This window comes from Chinchilla lanigera, unplaced genomic scaffold, assembly GCF_000276665.1.
Source record: "Chinchilla lanigera isolate Chin_1 unplaced genomic scaffold, ChiLan1.0 scaffold00006, whole genome shotgun sequence".
NCBI lineage: Eukaryota > Metazoa > Chordata > Mammalia > Rodentia > Chinchillidae > Chinchilla > Chinchilla lanigera.
In genome coordinates this window covers 7,069,899-7,087,756 of record NW_004955407.1, presented here as the reverse complement: position 1 = coordinate 7,087,756, position 17,858 = coordinate 7,069,899, and the positions used below count along the sequence as shown (strand labels likewise).

At 33.5% G+C, this 17,858-nt stretch overlaps 1 protein-coding gene across 1 annotated transcript in view; it reads left to right on the top strand.

The window, feature by feature from the left end:
* Cadm2 (cell adhesion molecule 2) overlaps nt 1-17,402 on the top strand; it is a gene marked incomplete at its 5' end in the record, with an annotated part of 285,487 nt that extends 268,085 nt beyond the window's left edge. The window contains 2 exons of the mRNA XM_005375539.2: nt 8,584-8,709; nt 9,752-17,402. Of these exons, the coding sequence (XP_005375596.2) occupies nt 8,584-8,709; nt 9,752-9,870 (245 nt within the window). The remainder of the gene's footprint in view (nt 1-8,583; nt 8,710-9,751) is intronic.
* Nucleotides 17,403-17,858: the final 456 nt, after the last annotated feature.

Below are 17,858 nucleotides of genomic sequence, written 5' to 3'. Positions count from 1 at the left end.
GTGTTGGTGTCCTACTTTTTCTTCATGTTTATTTGCTTGCTCTTCTTGACATTTCATTTCTACTGTTGTTCTTGAAATTGTGATCAGATTTTTCTCTATCTAGAATATCTTTCAGTACTCTTTATAATTCTCACTTGGCACTCATGAAGTTCTTCAATTGTTCTTTGCTGTGAAAATATTTTTTTTCTCTGTTGAATTTGAGGGGTAGTTTGGCAGGGTACATCAGTCTTGTTTGGAACCTGTTCTGTCTTAGGACCTGTAATACTTCGCTCCAAGCTCTTCTCGATTGGCTTGTTTATGCTGAGAAGTCTGCTGTGATTTTGATGGGCTTTCCTTTATAGGTAATCTGTTTCTTTTCTCCGGCAGCTTTTAATATTCTGTTCTTTTGCTGGAAATCTGGGAACTTGACTATTGTATGTCGGGGTGTAGTTTTATTTTGGTTGTGGTTGTTTTGAGTTCTATATGCCTCATTAAACTGTATATCAGGTTCTGTTTCCATGCTTGGGAAGTTTTCTGCTATTATTTCTGCAAATATTCTTTTTATGTCAGTTGTGTTGCTTCCTGCTGTTTCATTGACTCCTATAAGTTGTACATTATTCTTCTTTGCCTCATCTTGCAGCTATTGAATTGACTTTTCCTGGATCCTTATTGATTTTACAAGATCCTTTCTTTCACGGTCGCTAGCTGCCATGCTGTCTTCAAAGTGTGAGAGTCTGTCTTCAGCTTCATTCAAGCAGTTTTGGTAGCTTTCAATGGCAGCTTTGTTTTCCTGGAATTCTCTTTGAATCTGGTTTATGCGTTCTAAGTCCTTTCTATATTTTTCATTGACTGCTTCTGACCCTTGCCTTTGTTCTTCTATTTTCTTATATATTTCTTCTTCAGACTTTTTGAGCAGTTCCTTCATTGTTATTGTCATTTCACTTTTTATCTTAGAGATTATTTCTGATCTCATCACTTCTATGGCCTTGTTTCTTTACTTCCATTGCAATCATTTCAGCTATTTCAGGCATGTGTTTACCAAGTTATCCTATGCTGATATCTCCTGGACTTGTTCTTTTTTTTTTTTTTTCTCCAGTACAGGGAACCGAACTCGCGACCTTGTGCTTGCCAGGCAGGCGCTTTGCTGCTGTGGTAAATCCCCAGCCCCTCTCCTGGACTTGTTCTGAGTGGGGTGGAGTTCTGTGATTGTGTTTTCATTCTTCGTTTTGTCATGTTTGCTACTGGATGCAGAAAGCTCAGTTTCCCTCTTCAGTAGCTGCACAGCAAAGGCCACTAATGCCCCTAGTTTTCCTGTTGGTCGAGTTTGCCCCTGAGTGACCTCTGAGAAGTGCTACTTAGTCTTGGATTTTCTGGCAGTTGTTGACATGTATCTAGGTATCCCCAGTCTCAGATGCTGGCATTGGTGTCAGATGATGGGCAACCGCCAGATCCATCATCCCCTTTCAGTTCAGGGCACATGCACAGCCCAGCCTCGGGTTCCACTGGTGTGACAATCCCAGTCCAGTGGACCTATGTCCCCAGGCAGTTCAGGGTGCAGGCAAAACCCAGACACAAACTGCAGGGTTGACAGTTTGTGAACCACCTGATTCTGTATCTCCAGTCAGTTCAGGACACATACATGCTGGCCTGGGAAGCAATCACAGACTGCCCGTGCCTGTGACCCTCTAGGGGATCTGGGTGAAAGTAAAGCATGGACTCGAACCATGGAACCAGCAGCTCTTGGAGCACTCACTCACTCTGTGCAGGGCACACCCAGGGAGGGGCTACATGTGCCCCCCCCAGCTAGAGAAGTCCCTGGGGCTTCTGAGTGAAGACCTCCTGTCTGCTGCGGGTGCCTGGAGGGCAGGGACTCAGTCTGTAATGGCACCTGGGTCCTGGGTCACCTGCTCTGCCCTCAGGAAGTAGATGAGTAATACCTGGCTCTCTCTGTGAGTTTCAGCTGAGAACCATGGCAGTGTGAGTAAAGCTCGGACTCGAAACGCTGGACCAGCAGCTCCTGGAACACTTGTACACATGACACAGGGTGCACGCAGGGCTACACACCCGCCTCCCCCCAGTAACAGACATCCCTGGGGCTTCTGAGTGAGCACCTCTTCTCTGCCACTGGTGCAGGAAGGGCAGAGACTCAGTTTGTTAATGTCAATTGTTATAAAATTAAGATACCTAAAAGTCTGAGAAGAGGATGAGCAGATCTTGAGAGAGCACAATTCTCAGAAGATGAATTATATATCCCAATTCATGACACAGTGTACTCTTTGGCAATATGTCACTTCTGTACTTCTGACAATAACACTTGATAGGATTCACTTATGAATTGATTATATCTCATAGCTGTACAACCCTGAAACTCTACAACCAAACAAATCAAATAAACAAAACAAGGATTTCATAGTTATCATGAAAATCTTTATGGAGAAGACATCTATGCACTATTACAAATAAGATCATGTATATTAGGAAAACAATCTGTATTTTGAATATCCCACCAATATCCTTCTGCTAAAGTCTTTGTCCACAGTGTGATGCTATTAGTAGGTGCTATAATCTTCATCAGGGCCTCATTGGAGACTTTTAGTATAGAGGTTGTGTCCTGATGTTGGATTGTCGGACTCTGATCTCTTCCTCTTCCTTTGCTTCAATTCTCATGAGATGAGGTACTTTTTCCCCATCACACACTTCCTCTCATTGCCATGTAGCAAATATTACAGCTCAAAATCAATGGGCCTGGCCAATTTTGGACTGCAACCTACCTAAACAGGAGCTAAAATAAACCTTTTCTGTTTATCAATTACTTATCACAAGTAATTTTTTAAAATGATGGAAAGTTGGCTATTAGAAGGTATTTATTACTTAGTTTGATTTAGAAACAAGTTTATATTAAGTTAACTCGTTCTGAAAGGGAAAGCTAAAAGTTTTATTGCTAGGATTCATTTTTACCTTTTGTTGAATATCTGCTCAATGATGTAGTTTGGATATAGAATTTATACATTTGGAGTTCCTATACCTACTGTTTATAGTTTTAATTAAGTGTAAATTGCTGAATAACACAAAGCACTGTACATTTTTATATTTTCAGTTCTTCACAGATTGTCCTTCAGAATTTTTTCACAAATAGTAATTGTACATACAGTTAGGAAATAATAGTTTTCCCAAAGTGAAGTTGTGATGTATTTATTTCCCAGGACTTTGCTAATGTTATATGTTGTCAAAGGACAATTTTTCTCAAAAATTATATATAATTATGTCTAACACTTCATTATAGTGATCTGCTCTTTGAAGCATCATCACTTTTGAAGAGGGGAGAGCACACCTTTAAGTACATAGAAAAAATTTAAATTTCATGTTAGAATCAAATTATTCTAAGCATTAATTAAATAAAACCTTGCTTGACTCATTCTTGTTTAGCATTAATTTCTGACATATTAAGATACAAAGTTTTATTATGATTTATTATTGTAAAAGGGCAATAGCATAGTGTTTAGTAAAGTAAATTTGTATATAAAAACACCATCTCCGCCTGGAATTCAGCATAAGTGTTTAATTTTATCCATTCACTCACTCAATTTACTTAGTGCTAAAATCTTTAAAACTTCTGCTGCAACTATGTTACAAGTGTATGTTGTGCACTTAATCTTGAAGAAAGCCTGTGTCTTTGATAGAAGATAAAACCTAGGCAAGTGAATTCATCCAGGGGGAAATACTCCTGAATTAAATAATTTAGCAATGATTAACATAAAAAGACTGATCACTGGTATTTGAAATTTGCAATCAGAGGGAAAGAAGAATGTCTTATAGGATGGAGACAGTCATTAGGTAGCACTATGTAGTCATTTACTATCATTGGCCATAGAAATACACTTATAGATATGTGAACCAGTTCTTCTCAAAATGAAAATCATCTTTGAGCCATACTACAAAACTGACTCTCTTATTTTTAAGCTTTCCACACATATTTCAAACTAATTTCAGCAAGCTGAACTATGCTTTATTGATCGTCATATTGATAACTATGACTTTTCCAAGTCCGTGCTTCGTACACATTGAACAAAACAAAAATTTTAACAGAGACTGACACAGACTAAATACTCAACAAATTTTCTTTTATTGCATCTTCACCCACCAGAATGCCATTTTGCTTTCCCACAAAGCTCATGTCATGCAAATCTTCCTCTTAATGTTTTTCTAAGCTTTTAACAACTTAGCCATTTAGAATATTTCCTATTTACTATCTCAACTCTGGGGTAAGAAAAAAGTTCTCAATGAGTATTTTTGGAGTCTTTCACACATCCAAAATAGGAAACCATATACTTTTTATACTGAAGTTTATACTTTCCATCTTTTTTCTCCATATAACTAGTCAATGCTTCTTCTGTGTCAGACATTCTTCTTCTAAACCCTAAAGGGATTTTGCATTGGTCATTTCCACTGTTAGCCCTTGAAATTTTGAAAAGCAGTGTTCACATTCTAAAAAATAGGAGGTTAAGACACATGCCCAAAGACACAGATAACACATGCTTGTATGAGATTCACCATAAACTTTTAAATATCAGATATTTTGAGCAATGTCTTCCACTTGAAAATTTTACTAAATTTTATGCTAATCAAATTTTGGCTTTGAAATGTGTTTATTTTAATCTATAATAGCAACATTTCCATTGTCATAATCATAATCATGAAAAGTAATTTAAAATATTTTAAGTAAAATGTTTTAATTTCAATCCTCACCATTTTATTGTATATTGGAAAGCATATGAAATAATTTGGTCAAAGTTTACTTGTAAACTAATTCTAATACTTTTAATAGAAAGGAAAAATAATGAAATGATACTTTTGTTTACTCAAGAGATACTGAGGCACAAATTTGTTAAGAAACAAAGAGAGTTTATTTGTGCTGATCAAAACTTCAACTTGGAAAGCATACAGATGGAAGCAGACTTGAGTATGTGTTCTAAAATCATACTGATTTCAAACACGGTTTAAAGACAAAACCACAAATAAAGAAAAGATTACATCAGTTGTTTGTCTTGAATAATTTGGATTGGTGTAGGCAGGGTAGAAAATGGGCTTGTAAAAAATGTTTTGAGTAATTTGTTCTTTTGCAAATTTTTTTTTTTTTTTTTTTTTCGGATCTGAAAATCTAACTCAGGACCTTGTGCTTGCCAGGCAGGCACCTTACCACTGAGCTGTATCCCCAGTCCCTGATTTGAAAAGTATGCATAAATCAGTTCTCTCTTAGAAAGAGAAGAGTGACAGGCAAAAGAAAAGGAAATTCTTGGAAGAGAAAGGAAGTTAGTTGCAGGGGTACTTTCAACATTGTGCATAGGATTGGTATATTCTGCTCTAAGGAAATCTATGACTGTCAGCGCACAAACAGCAGAATATTGTCTCAAACTGGTGAGATTTCTGCATATCTGGCAAAAGTGACTACTAGCTACATAGAGTAAAAATTTCTCCAAAGTAGACATGACCGAAGCCTGGACCCTTCCGTGTTGGTGGTCAAATGTTTGCGGAGTACCTCAACTTGCTTCGTATATTCACTTTAATTCTGTATGCAATTTCAATATGTTGTGATCTTAGAAATAGAGATGTTGTACATTAGAGCTTATTTAAAAGAAAATAACATGTTATACTTTTGATAGAGTGTGTTCGCAATGATTTTAGAGATAAGATTATATAATTTAAGATTTCCCACTCTAACATTTTAAATAAAATTGTACTTTAAGATTGTTTTCCACTCTTCTAAATACAAAGAATTGCCCTACGTATGGTCATTTCACAAAAGTTTTCTTTTAAAGTACTTTATTAAGAGTCAAAATCCCTAACTGAGGTATGTTAAACTCAACATGTTTTAATTTTGCAATATTGTTTATTTTCTTGGTGCTGTGTCAGGTAAAGAGATTTTTACTAACACAGTGGCAAATCCACTGGAGTTTACTTGCTCCGGGGTTGACACTCTAGATTCAGAAATTCATGCGCTAACACTTGAGAAGAATATCATCTAAAGATGCATGATGTATTTGCCTGAATAATAATGGAAATGTAGCTATCTGTAAAGAAACTTTAGAAGGCTGTACTTCACATTTTGTTGATGTGATAGTAGGAGATGGATGAGACAAAGCCTATATAAGAGATTCCCAGCGGGATTTAGCCTTTTAAATTATGTGTTATTCCTGCATTGTTCAGATAATACTTATCTATTCCTCAATTACTTGTTTTAAAGAGATATTTGTATTTCTTAGTGATGAGAGTGAAATGAAAAGCATAGCCAGTGATGTACACATACCATATGTTACCCTTTTAGAAAACATACTTAGTGGCAAATGTGTAAAGTCACATAACTCTATACCCAAATTTTCTTTAAAATTTTAAAAATCTTGAGACTATATTTGATTTTTTTTGTTGATAAGATTAAAGCTAACTGTTGAAATATTTCCTTCCTGTTGAAATGTTTTCCTCATTTAATGAGTAGGGCCAAACAAATATAAGTGGCATGGATTTTTTTTTTTTTTTTTAAACTCTGAATGTTTCTATAACTGTATGTAAAAGTAAGAGAAAATATACATTCAAAGATGAGCAGGGTAAATCTAAATTGAACCATAGTAAATTTTAAAAGATCAGATGGTTTTAATGTTCAAAACAAAAGATGGTTAAATATTATCTAAGGGGCTTGAGGTATAGCTCAGTGGTATACTGTTGGCCTAGCATGTACAAGGCCCCAGGATTCTTTCTTAACATTCAAAAAATATTTTAGAGGTCTATTACCTGAACATGCATTTTAGGGTGAAGAATATAGGCAGGATAAAAGAAGAAAGAAAATAAAGGATAAATGAAATTTCTACCTATAATTATCTCCTTGTCAAGGCTCTTTCTCCACACCATCCACTAAGTATACCAGGCCTGTAATCTGTATTTCAGTCACACAGATATTTCTGGAGCTAAATTGATGTGCATCAAAGATAATGAGGGATGAACATCAGCATTTGAAAAGAGAATCCCTATGCGTAATATCTCAACTATACAACTCAGAATTAAAATATATCATTGTGTAAATTAAAGTTAAAATTTTGACCTGCAAACAATGAAGAATGTTGTAACAATATTGGTAAAGTTTCCCATTACTCACTCAAAATGTCTGACACCATCAAATTAAAGGAGAAGAAGTTTAATTTTCCTCATAGTTTCAGAGGCTTCAGTCCATGGTTGCCTGGGTTCAAGGCAGAAACATCACAATAGAGGAATATAGTGGAGATGCTTACTTCACTGCACCTGAAAGCCAGAGCAGAGAGGAAGAATCCCGAACAGAGATACACCCTCCAAAGGCAGGCCCCAGGGACCCATCTCCTCAGAACACCTTCAGTTATAAACACCAGTGGATACATCCACTAATGAGCACTACACCTCCACGATCCAATCACTTTTCCAGGAGTATCTTAATTTGGTTAAGTTGACAAAACTAAGTGGCACAAGTACATCCTTTGTCAATTTGACACATAATCACTCCTCCTTAAGCCATACTTAATCTCCAAATAAACAAGAATAAGTCATTAATTGTGACTAACATCCTCTTTTATGGCCAGAATATAAGTTTTTCAAAACATTTTGCTCTGACATTTTTCCCCCAACTCCTTAAATTTGGCTGAAAGTATATAAGAGTACTCATGACATTTAAACTTTCTTGAAATTTAAACTTTCTTAAAATTTCCCTTGACAGACCAGCTAGTGTACCATCCTTAAATTCAGGTTCCCTCAAAATCTCAGGATGTGGGGACAATGTAGACAATTTTTTTTGCCAGGGTATACTGTGCTTTGCCTCTAGTCCAATTCTTAAGAAAGTTTTATTCTCAACTGAGATTTCACTATCACGGTATTTACTGTTCACATTCCTTTGAGCATTGTGTTCTCCTTAACCCTGTCCAGAATTACTCATTGAGCTCTGCTTACAATACTCTTGGGCTTTTCTGGTAAAATTCCCCAATTTTTCCAAATTCCTCCCATAGTCTAGTTTCAATGGCTTAAAGCCATTGAACCATAAAGTCAATTATAGTTACAGCAAGAATCTTAACTGGTGCAAATTTTCTATATTCCTCTTACGAGATGATATATGTGTATGTATTTGCATGTGTATATATATGTATATAAATATATTTATACGTGTACATTTTTGCATATAGACATATTTTGAGATGATAGTAGCGAGGATAAGTATGTAAGTATACAAAGTCACATATCTATTTGATTAAACATTCTTCTCTTTAAATGTAAATTAGTGGTAATTGTGATTGATATGTTCAGTGGTATATTCTCAGGTACCTTGCACTTTATAGGCATGCAGTAAATATTGCTGAGTGAATGATTGGTATAATACATATTAATGCAATTTCATTTTAGTTGCCAGGTGCTAAATTTCAAAGTAATTTATGTTAGTGCAGATTTGTATTTTATGACTAATGTATCAGTCTAACTAAAACAATCTTTTCTCTTTTTTTCTCTTCTCTTCTCTTCTCTTCTCTTCTCTTCTCTTCTCTTCTCTTCTCTTCTCTTCTCTTCTCTTCTCTTTTTTCTTTCATTTTCTGTCTTTTCCAGATCCCAATGCTCTGGCTGGTCAAACTGGCCCAGACCATGCTCTCATAGGTGGAATAGTGGCTGTAGTTGTATTTGTCACTTTGTGCTCTATATTTCTCCTTGGTCGATATCTGGCAAGACATAAAGGTAGGTTGTACTTTGAAAAAGTACTATGAATTTTGGCATAAATATTCTAAAGTCTAGCCTTGTCCTAAAGTATTATATTACATGAGTACGTATATTTTTGTGTGCGCTTTTTATGGGAGGGAGAGAAAAAGTGAGACTGAGAGAGATAGAAAAATGGGGAGAATCCTCAATACTAAATTATTTCTGAAAATTCTTGATAATTATGAAACGTCATTCTAGTACTATATTTTAAAATAAATTATATCAAGAATATTCTAGTTTCCTATTGTAAAATGTTCCCATATTTCCTAATATGGCTATATTTTCATAGGTCTACAAACAAAAATGTCCCCCAAACACATGCTTATAGGTAGATTTTAATACTAGAGATAAATTACAAATTTTGAACTCCTTTTTTGAGGCAGGGGTTCCCTTCATGAGCTTTGGCTATTGGGTAAACATTATTCTACCAAGCCAGTTTCATACTAAATTGAGTAAAACTGACTCAGAAAGAGAAAGAATAAAAGTTTGTAATTATCTCTAGGATTAAAATCCACCTCTAAGCATTTGGTTGATGTCTTTTTGAAATTTATGAAAACAAAATGTATGCACCCATATCTATGAGGAAAATATGTGATTTTTTTTAAGATGGACCATTGTGTTATTGTATTATTGACATAGCTCCCTTTTAAATAGAATTCCTGAAATGAATGGTGAGACATTTGGCGTGACCATTAACCACATCTTAACAAAGGACTCTGGTTGCTTCCCCTCAATCCTGTATGTGTTCTTTGTCATCCATTAAAGACGTCAAACTTATTATCCATTCTAGTTTGGCTCTTGCCTCTAGCTAACTGAGCCACAGCTCCACTTGCAATGTGTACCTGAAAACAGAAAGATAGGGTGTAAGAGTAGAAGAGTGAATTGTGTGCCTTATTATGTCTCAGAGTATGTTCCAACATGTAAAAAATCTGACAACATCCTTCTTAAATAAATGTGGCTTTAGTGCTAGCTATTTTCCTAGGCTCACAGAACTAATGCAGTTTTCTTCCAATCTCCACAGGAACATATTTAACAAACGAAGCTAAAGGAGCTGAAGACGCACCAGATGCCGACACAGCCATTATCAATGCTGAAGGCAGCCAAGTCAATGCTGAAGAGAAAAAAGAATATTTTATTTAAAATTCAGGCCACCATTCTGAGTTTTACTTACCAGGCTGACTGCTGGAGAAAACTGGCTATCTTTCAGAAATCATTTCTACCATCCTCTGCTACTTTTATTAACTTCCATACTCTGCTGTCTTCAGTAGCCAGTGTATACCAACAATCAGCTGTCAGAAGCATCATTCTTTAATTATTGTACCATCCATAATGCAGGAAATCTCTTCTGCTAAATTTCACACCATTGCTCTTTTAACATACAGTGCTTGAATATACAGCCTTAACAATGTTAATCATCTACTTTGATCATGATATTGAGTTGTTTTTATACATTTCAAAATGTATGCAGATGTCCCTCCCCCCACTTTTTTCCCTTTAAGTCATAGATCTCATTGGTTTGCCATTGGATGGCTTTCACAAGTACCAAGATTAGGTAAAGACCTAATGTACCTAAGTTTGACTGAAGATTAGAGGTTTACAAATAATTTTTTCTACCTGTCTATCTTTAAAAATGATATGTTTTAGAAACATACGCCCTAGAAAATACAAATTGAAAACACTGTAGTGTAGTTTCTGGAATGTTTGCAATTATACTGGTAGTGCTGAATCAATTTGCTATTTAAAATATAGCATTTGATACAGGAGCCATGTGTATAAATTACAATCATGACATGACATCTTACATAATTATATATTTATACCATTAGTGTATTTTCATTTCATTTACCAGTAAGCTGTTCCAAACACTTAACTGTTTTGGGAATTACAAGAAATTACTCATTTCTCTATTTGGTTCTGTAATTTATTTCTCCTAAGAACTCATTTTCCTAAACAAAATTGAAGTATCCATAGGGCACAATTTTGAGACATTTTAGTATCTGTATATAGTGCATATAATAAATCCAATTAAACATTATTTGATACGTATTTAACTTTTTTGGCTGTAGGCAATTCAGTCATAAGTAAGCATTTTCTAACGTCCATTACATCCCTTTAGATATTACTTAACCCAATATTATAAGTAGATAACATGTATTAGTATTTTTGTCTGTATGTCCTAGCACTGTTCAACAACAAATTTTTCTAGTTCTTGTTAATTTTTATTTGTTATACAACGGAAGCACAATGTTATAAGGAAAGGTAATTTTAAGCTAACAACCAGTGCACAGCCTCAGGTTTTAAATTACAACCACAGTTGAATAATAATCTAAAAATATACTCTTAGTTTGCTACAAATTTACAAATTTTAATTTGGCAGCTCCAGAGCTGCTTACCTTGGTTGGTTTGCCAAAAAGAAGTGTTTGAGATATGTTTTCTGTATAAATGAACTAATCCTTTATATTAAATTCCTGTCTATGCATTTTGTGAGGTACAAACTTATGAAACAGTGAGTGATAGAGAATTTCTGCCATGCTTTTAACTCCAAGGTGAAAGTCTCTTTCTCTGGGTTATTTTGAAATTTTGATGTATTTAACAATTATGAAATGCTGTATTCTTAAATACGACACAGAGTCGATCTAAAGTCCTGTTATTTCTTCTAGTAAAATATAATATTGCTAGATTAGTTTTCATTAAATTTATTATATACTAAAGAATAAAAATCCAGTTAGATAAAAAGTTATTTTCCCATTTACAAGCCTTGCACCTTTAAAGAGGAAAACAAATATGACAGAATGGTAGCTATACTTGTGATGTCTAACAGCATGATGGCCTAGGGGTGTACAAATAATATCTGGAATTTATTTTTTAAGAAACGAGAATGGCTGAGTACAACATCCTGTATTAATATCAAATGAAAGATAAGGGTGCTGTATCTAAGGTTATTTATCAAAAAAGTATAAATCTTTTAAGGACAATGTTAGAATTTTTAAGTTGTTTATTTTTGATTGTTGAAGCATTTATCTTGTTGATTTCTTACAAAAGAAAAAGGACGATGTCAGTCAAGCAGCACTTTTTCAAAATATACAGAACATAAATAATATGATGTGGTTGAGTGTTAACATAATAAATCATATACAGTATGACATTTTAAGGAAATAAGTCTGCATTGATGTGATTGCATGCTTGTTTTTACAGTTCACTCCATACCATCTGTGGAAAAATGCAATAATATGTTAATATAGTATGGTAGTTTGAGAGAATCAGGTAGGTGCTACTAGACACATTGAAACTAGAATAGGTTTATAAACTGTTCATATCTTTCAATGCATAATTGTTAGAAAGACTCCACAAAGCAAAATTCATCCTGTTAGTGCAAAATGGAAAGGTTCTTATTGCCTAAATAAACTGTATAAACTGCATCATCAGTTACTATTTAAAGCTTAATTTCAAGATGCACTTACAAAATTGCTACTTTTCATTGATGCTGTATTTCCATCCCTCTTAATTTCATCTATATTCTACTTGGCTCCAACCGCTAAATTGTTGCCTAAATAACTCAATCATTATTTATAGTACTGTAAAATTAGAACTCCAAAATTGGTTACATTTCAAGATTTTTGACATTTTTAACCCTTCAGAGTAACATAAAATGTCATTATAACTCTTAAAACTAATAAATTAAAATTCATAGTCTTTAATGAAATATTTTCCAGTTAACTATAGCTTATTTTAAATTAAATGTCATTTTCTGTGACAGGAAAAAATAATTAGCAATGGAGTTGCACTTTCCTATCTTTACAAAACATTTGATTTCACTACACAAGGAAATAAATTATAAAAATATTGCTCATTTCCATTCCAATAAATCAGAAAAAAAATATGTAAGACATCTAAATGGGACCCATGTCAATTTTGAAGTCTGAAATGTGCACAGTTGTATGCACATCGAGCCGCTTTCTGTCTCTGGTAACGGAGCACGGACTCTGGAGAGCTCAGTGGAAGGAGTGTGGGCACACACACACACCCCTAGTAGAATATGGAGCATTGTTCTTTACCAAAAGTAGCTATTCTCTGCCAGTGTACTGTTTACAGTGTAAATTGATTGTCCTCCATCAAAAAAAAAAAAATCTGAACAGCATTCTTTTTTTCCTCTTTCCATTTTTTGAGTGTTCTAGGTAGAATAATAATCTAAATTAGGAAGAAAAGGCAAAGTATTGATTGTAAGAGTAAAAACAGAAACTATGAGTATTGATGTTTGTGTGCGTGTTTGAGTGTGCATGTGTGTGTGCGTGTGTGTGTGCATGTGTATGCGTATGTATAAGAGAGGAAGAGAAAAAAGACACGCACAGAGATTTCAACTTGTTTTCTTTTACTAGGAAAATCCAAGACGTAGTTTAGGGGACTGATACTGGAGTTTAATCTAGAAACTGGATGATCTCATATGAATTCATGCTTCTTAATCTTTCATTGAAACTCCACAATTAAAACAGCAAAGAGAGAAAGAAACTAACTTTCCTCATCATGACAAAGAAGTTAACACCTCATTTATTTTATTTCTTTGTAAAAAATATAAATATCTCAATTAAAAAGCAGGCTCACTTGTAATTATGTACTCATGACTGTAGCAGCATTGAGATTCCACGTAGGCACATGTACAGCGGCTGTTTGACAGTGATGGCTCTTCCATGTAACATAGCGTTATCGTGTAATTTAGTGCCACTTACTGCAAAGTGTTACCAAAGGGAACACTGAGAACGCTTTTCCTTTCTTCTTTGGACATAAGGATAATTCAATGAATGGCAAAGATACAATGTTACATTGTTTTTTAACTGCGGAGAAAATGCAAACCTCATAACTTACTGCGACTTTCCCATCATAGTTAAAATTACTTAGAACTATTGAAATATGCCCAATATTATTTCCTTTTGCTAGTGGTCATCTGTGATGAACACACACAAAACTACAAAAAAATTAACCTGTAATCACAGCTGAAATAAATAAAACACCTAGGAAGAAGTACTGATGAGTAATGCTTTTGTTAAGTGGCGTAAAGTACACACAAAACTATGCAAAATATAGGTAACTACAGTGTACGTCCATGTAAGTATCTTGTACTTGCTGTGTATGGATGTTGGAAACCCGTGTAATTATAATATGCATTTTGAATACTGGGAAAGAGGAAACCTTAGTGTAGATAATATAATTTGTTTTGAAATATACACTGGCAATATTGAAAAATACTCAGTGCAATATCTGTAATTCTATTGCTGGATACTTAATGCAAAGGGATTTTAAAGAATTCTTACACAAGATCCAAGAGTTTGCTAATCTTCAACTCTCACATATTAAAACCTACTCAAAAATGCAACTAATTAAACAAGTTTAAGGTTTTTTTTTACTTAAATACTAGTGTAAGTCAATAAAGTTATTATTTCACTTAGTCCTTAGCGTGACTGAAAAGAAATAACCTAAATTTTAAACTTTGATTGACATCTAATTGAATTTAAAAGTGTTAAACTATCTTTAATATATTTCAGTGCTTTTTATAAGTATGAATTTATTCAGTCAATGAACATGAGGTACATTTAATGGTTAAAAGTTATTGTATCTTAATGGCAATTCTGTATCTTTTTTTTTTTCTACTTTTTGCTTTCCTTTACCTCCTTTTCCACTTCAAACATGCCCTTTGCACTTAACCCTTCCAAAGGCAATGGATTGAAAGTAGCAAGATAATAAAGCGAGTTAAAGGGAACAACATATAAATATGGGTTCTATAATCATCAGCATTTTTATGTATTGAGATTATTAATATTGAATGCAATAGTTATTGGATATAGCTGGTAATATCTCTGCCATGCATACTTACAATAATCCTTCTACCTCTCACTTTTAACATGGGCTATGATACTTCAGTATAAATAGAGGAAATAATAACTTACAAGATATCCCAGGAAGCATTACTTTGGGACTTTCATAGCAGTGCACAAACTACCCCTGGGAAATCTCAAAAGCCAACTTCTTGTAGTATATTCTATGGTGTTTGGGTCTACGTTTGTTTTCCTTTTTTATCATTAACTTTTCCTATAGGCAAAATATGATAACGTGATGAGGATAGTTCTTCTCATGCCTATCTAGCATTCCACTGTAATATAACTGTAAATTTTAAAAAATAATTTAAATGGTAATACTTTGCAATCTGATCAATTTCATTTAATGTTTAAAATGTAGCGATTTCTTACAAGTCAATGTTTTGCTTTAAATAAAACTCATGCATTTGATGATTTATTTTGCTGAGAAATATTATGTATAAGACAAACATTGAAGTACTTAAAACTGCCTCTTTAATACCAAGTAATTCTAAATAATGCAAAGTATTGCCACAAACACCGACTTTAGTTTGTTTGCCTAGGCATAATATGAAGTTTTCAACATTGTATTTTATCTATACTAAAAGAAAATGCCATTTATGCGCATATTTTCCTCTAGGAAAAATGATATATCAATTTCTTAAATTATAATGGTGAATCTATAAAATATGCTTAAAGTTAAAGTAAGATGTTTCTATGTTATGTGGTTATAATACAATTAATATTTGGTCAAACCTTCACCTTCTTTTCCAAATATATATATATATATATATATATATTTGGAGACTATGGAGAGAACGGGCCCCAATGTGAAAAGGTGTAAAGAAAAAAGTCACTATTTTCCCCTCTGACATATGCTGTACATTTCAAAAGAAGTAAAGTTAAAAGATTGCAGGGGCAAAAGAAAAACTTACCAGGGCTCAGCACTTAAGCACTTTTCCCACATCCAGGGTCAAAGCAGCAGTGATTCCTATACGGAATCTTAAGTGCAGTATGACATGCAGCATTATGCTTACACACAGTACTGTCAAACCTCAGATACTTTCTTTTCGTAGATACTTTCCTTGTACATGATACTAGTAAACACTTTCTCTTTCTATTTGCTGTTAGTGAAAGTCATACGCAATAAAATATTGATGGTTGAAAGCAGTGGTCACTAATTGGTTAAAAAACGTATAAAATGTAAACAGAATTGTTATATCTTTCTCCTTTTTGCTTTTTTCTGTACTTCTAATGTGTTGAATGACTCTCATAAATAGAAAGATAACTGACCTAGAAATTTTTAAAAACTAGTAATATTTCTCCTTATAAATGTATAAAAATTTAATCTTTTTACAAATTTATTTAACTGTACCTATTGTACTTATTGTAGATTCAATGATGCAGTTAAGTAGTAACCCAAGGACTTGTGAGTTGGGGATTGCTGACCTACTTTCTTCATACTGAGTTTGCATTGGTATTTGTGAATTGGTTGTTTAGCTTTTCATTCAACCAAAAAATATTCCCTCAAGAAAGCTCCATTTTTATCATAAATATTTCAACATACCTAACCTTGGAACAAGTCTGCCATGTTAAAAAGAATTTAAAGACTTATCTCTGAAAATGGTACCCAGAAATGCAGGTGCTCCCAGTAATACAGCTTCAAAAATAAAACGTTCTCTTTGTATGACATGAAATTCATACCTTTTGGAAGGGTATTTTTATAACAGCATAAATATAGCTTCTGTGCTGTAAAATGATCCACCAAAATTAAGCATATTTCACACAAACACAATTATTGGATCTATTCTAGTCATTAACATTTTCAAAAACAAAATGCATATTGTAATATTAGGTACATGACACTTGCATGTTGGTATGCCTATATCCTTACAAAGTATTCACTGTGTACTTAGTGGCTCTGAAAAACCGTCATGTACAACTCTGATAAACATCCTTACAGGGTTCCCATTTGCACTTCATCTTTCAGTAAAGTCTTGTCAGAAAAAAAGTTGTCTGATAATTATGGAAAAATAAAATTTGAATTTTAGTTATCTGTTGGACATTACTGAATTGTCTATTCATTTGGCACACTTTCTTACACTTGAAAACATATTGAAAGATGGAACTTTCTTTTGCAAGTGACAGGCTATACACACGTCACTAAACAAGCATCTTTATGCTAACACATTATTTTGAATGCCTTTTTAAAAATGCACACATTACCCATCCATATTTTATTCTTTTCAATGATAGTCATTTTTCCTGTACATTTCTAATGGGAAGTTTTAAAATTTAAGCAGTAGTAAAATAAATGTTTTCTTATTTGTGCAACATTTAGTCATTATTCCTTGAAATATCTGAACCTTGTAATATGCTGATTAAGGGTCAAAAAAGTGTTGCTGACTTAGGGAAATTTGCTTGAGATTGCCAAACTTTCAAAACTCTGTAAAGGTAATTTTACATTCACTATGTATGTTTCTAATGTTGACTAGGAACAGAAGCAAAAATATCTAAACCTATTTTTTTTTAATTTTCACACTCTAATCAATATTATATATTTCAACTACCTAAGATAATGCAATTAATAATATATCCATCGTAAGCTTATGCCAACAAGAATTTGAGATAAGCTTTTAAATTTATGGAGGATTTTCTTTGTGTCTTTGGAAGTTCACTTACCATAAGATATTTTATAGTCTACTTTAACAGATTTTGTTATACAGGGTAAGCCAAAGGCTGTACAAGAATTAGTGTCATTTGGGTCTGATATTTGTGTTGGACCATGAAATATTCCATTAAAATTTGTCTGTAAATACAAGGCAAGATTTTGTATCTGGTTTGTTTTATTAAATAATCTGTTATTTTCTTTTCTTTTCTTTTTTTTTGCCCAGCCAAAAATGTCCTGCCATATAGATTAGGAAATGGTGCTTTATCAAAGATCAGAGTTTGCCCATCTTAAAGAAAACAATGACATTTAAAGTAAGATATTCATAGACTTTTTTCCTTTTCTTTTTAATGATACCAAAAATGCACTTTCATATGTAGCTTTTAAACAAAATATACATCATGCATCCATGCTTCCCAGAAGAGTCAACTGTTTTCCTAATGGCAATTTTTATTTTAATGAAAATGTTCTATGGCATTTTAAAATCAAAGATGCTCACTGAAAATTTCTTAATACAATTCACAAATAATATTTTAAAGTCTAAGTGCTCTTAATTATTACTTGAATAGTGGCTGGGATACATAACAAAGAATTATGTTATAAGGCAATTCTAG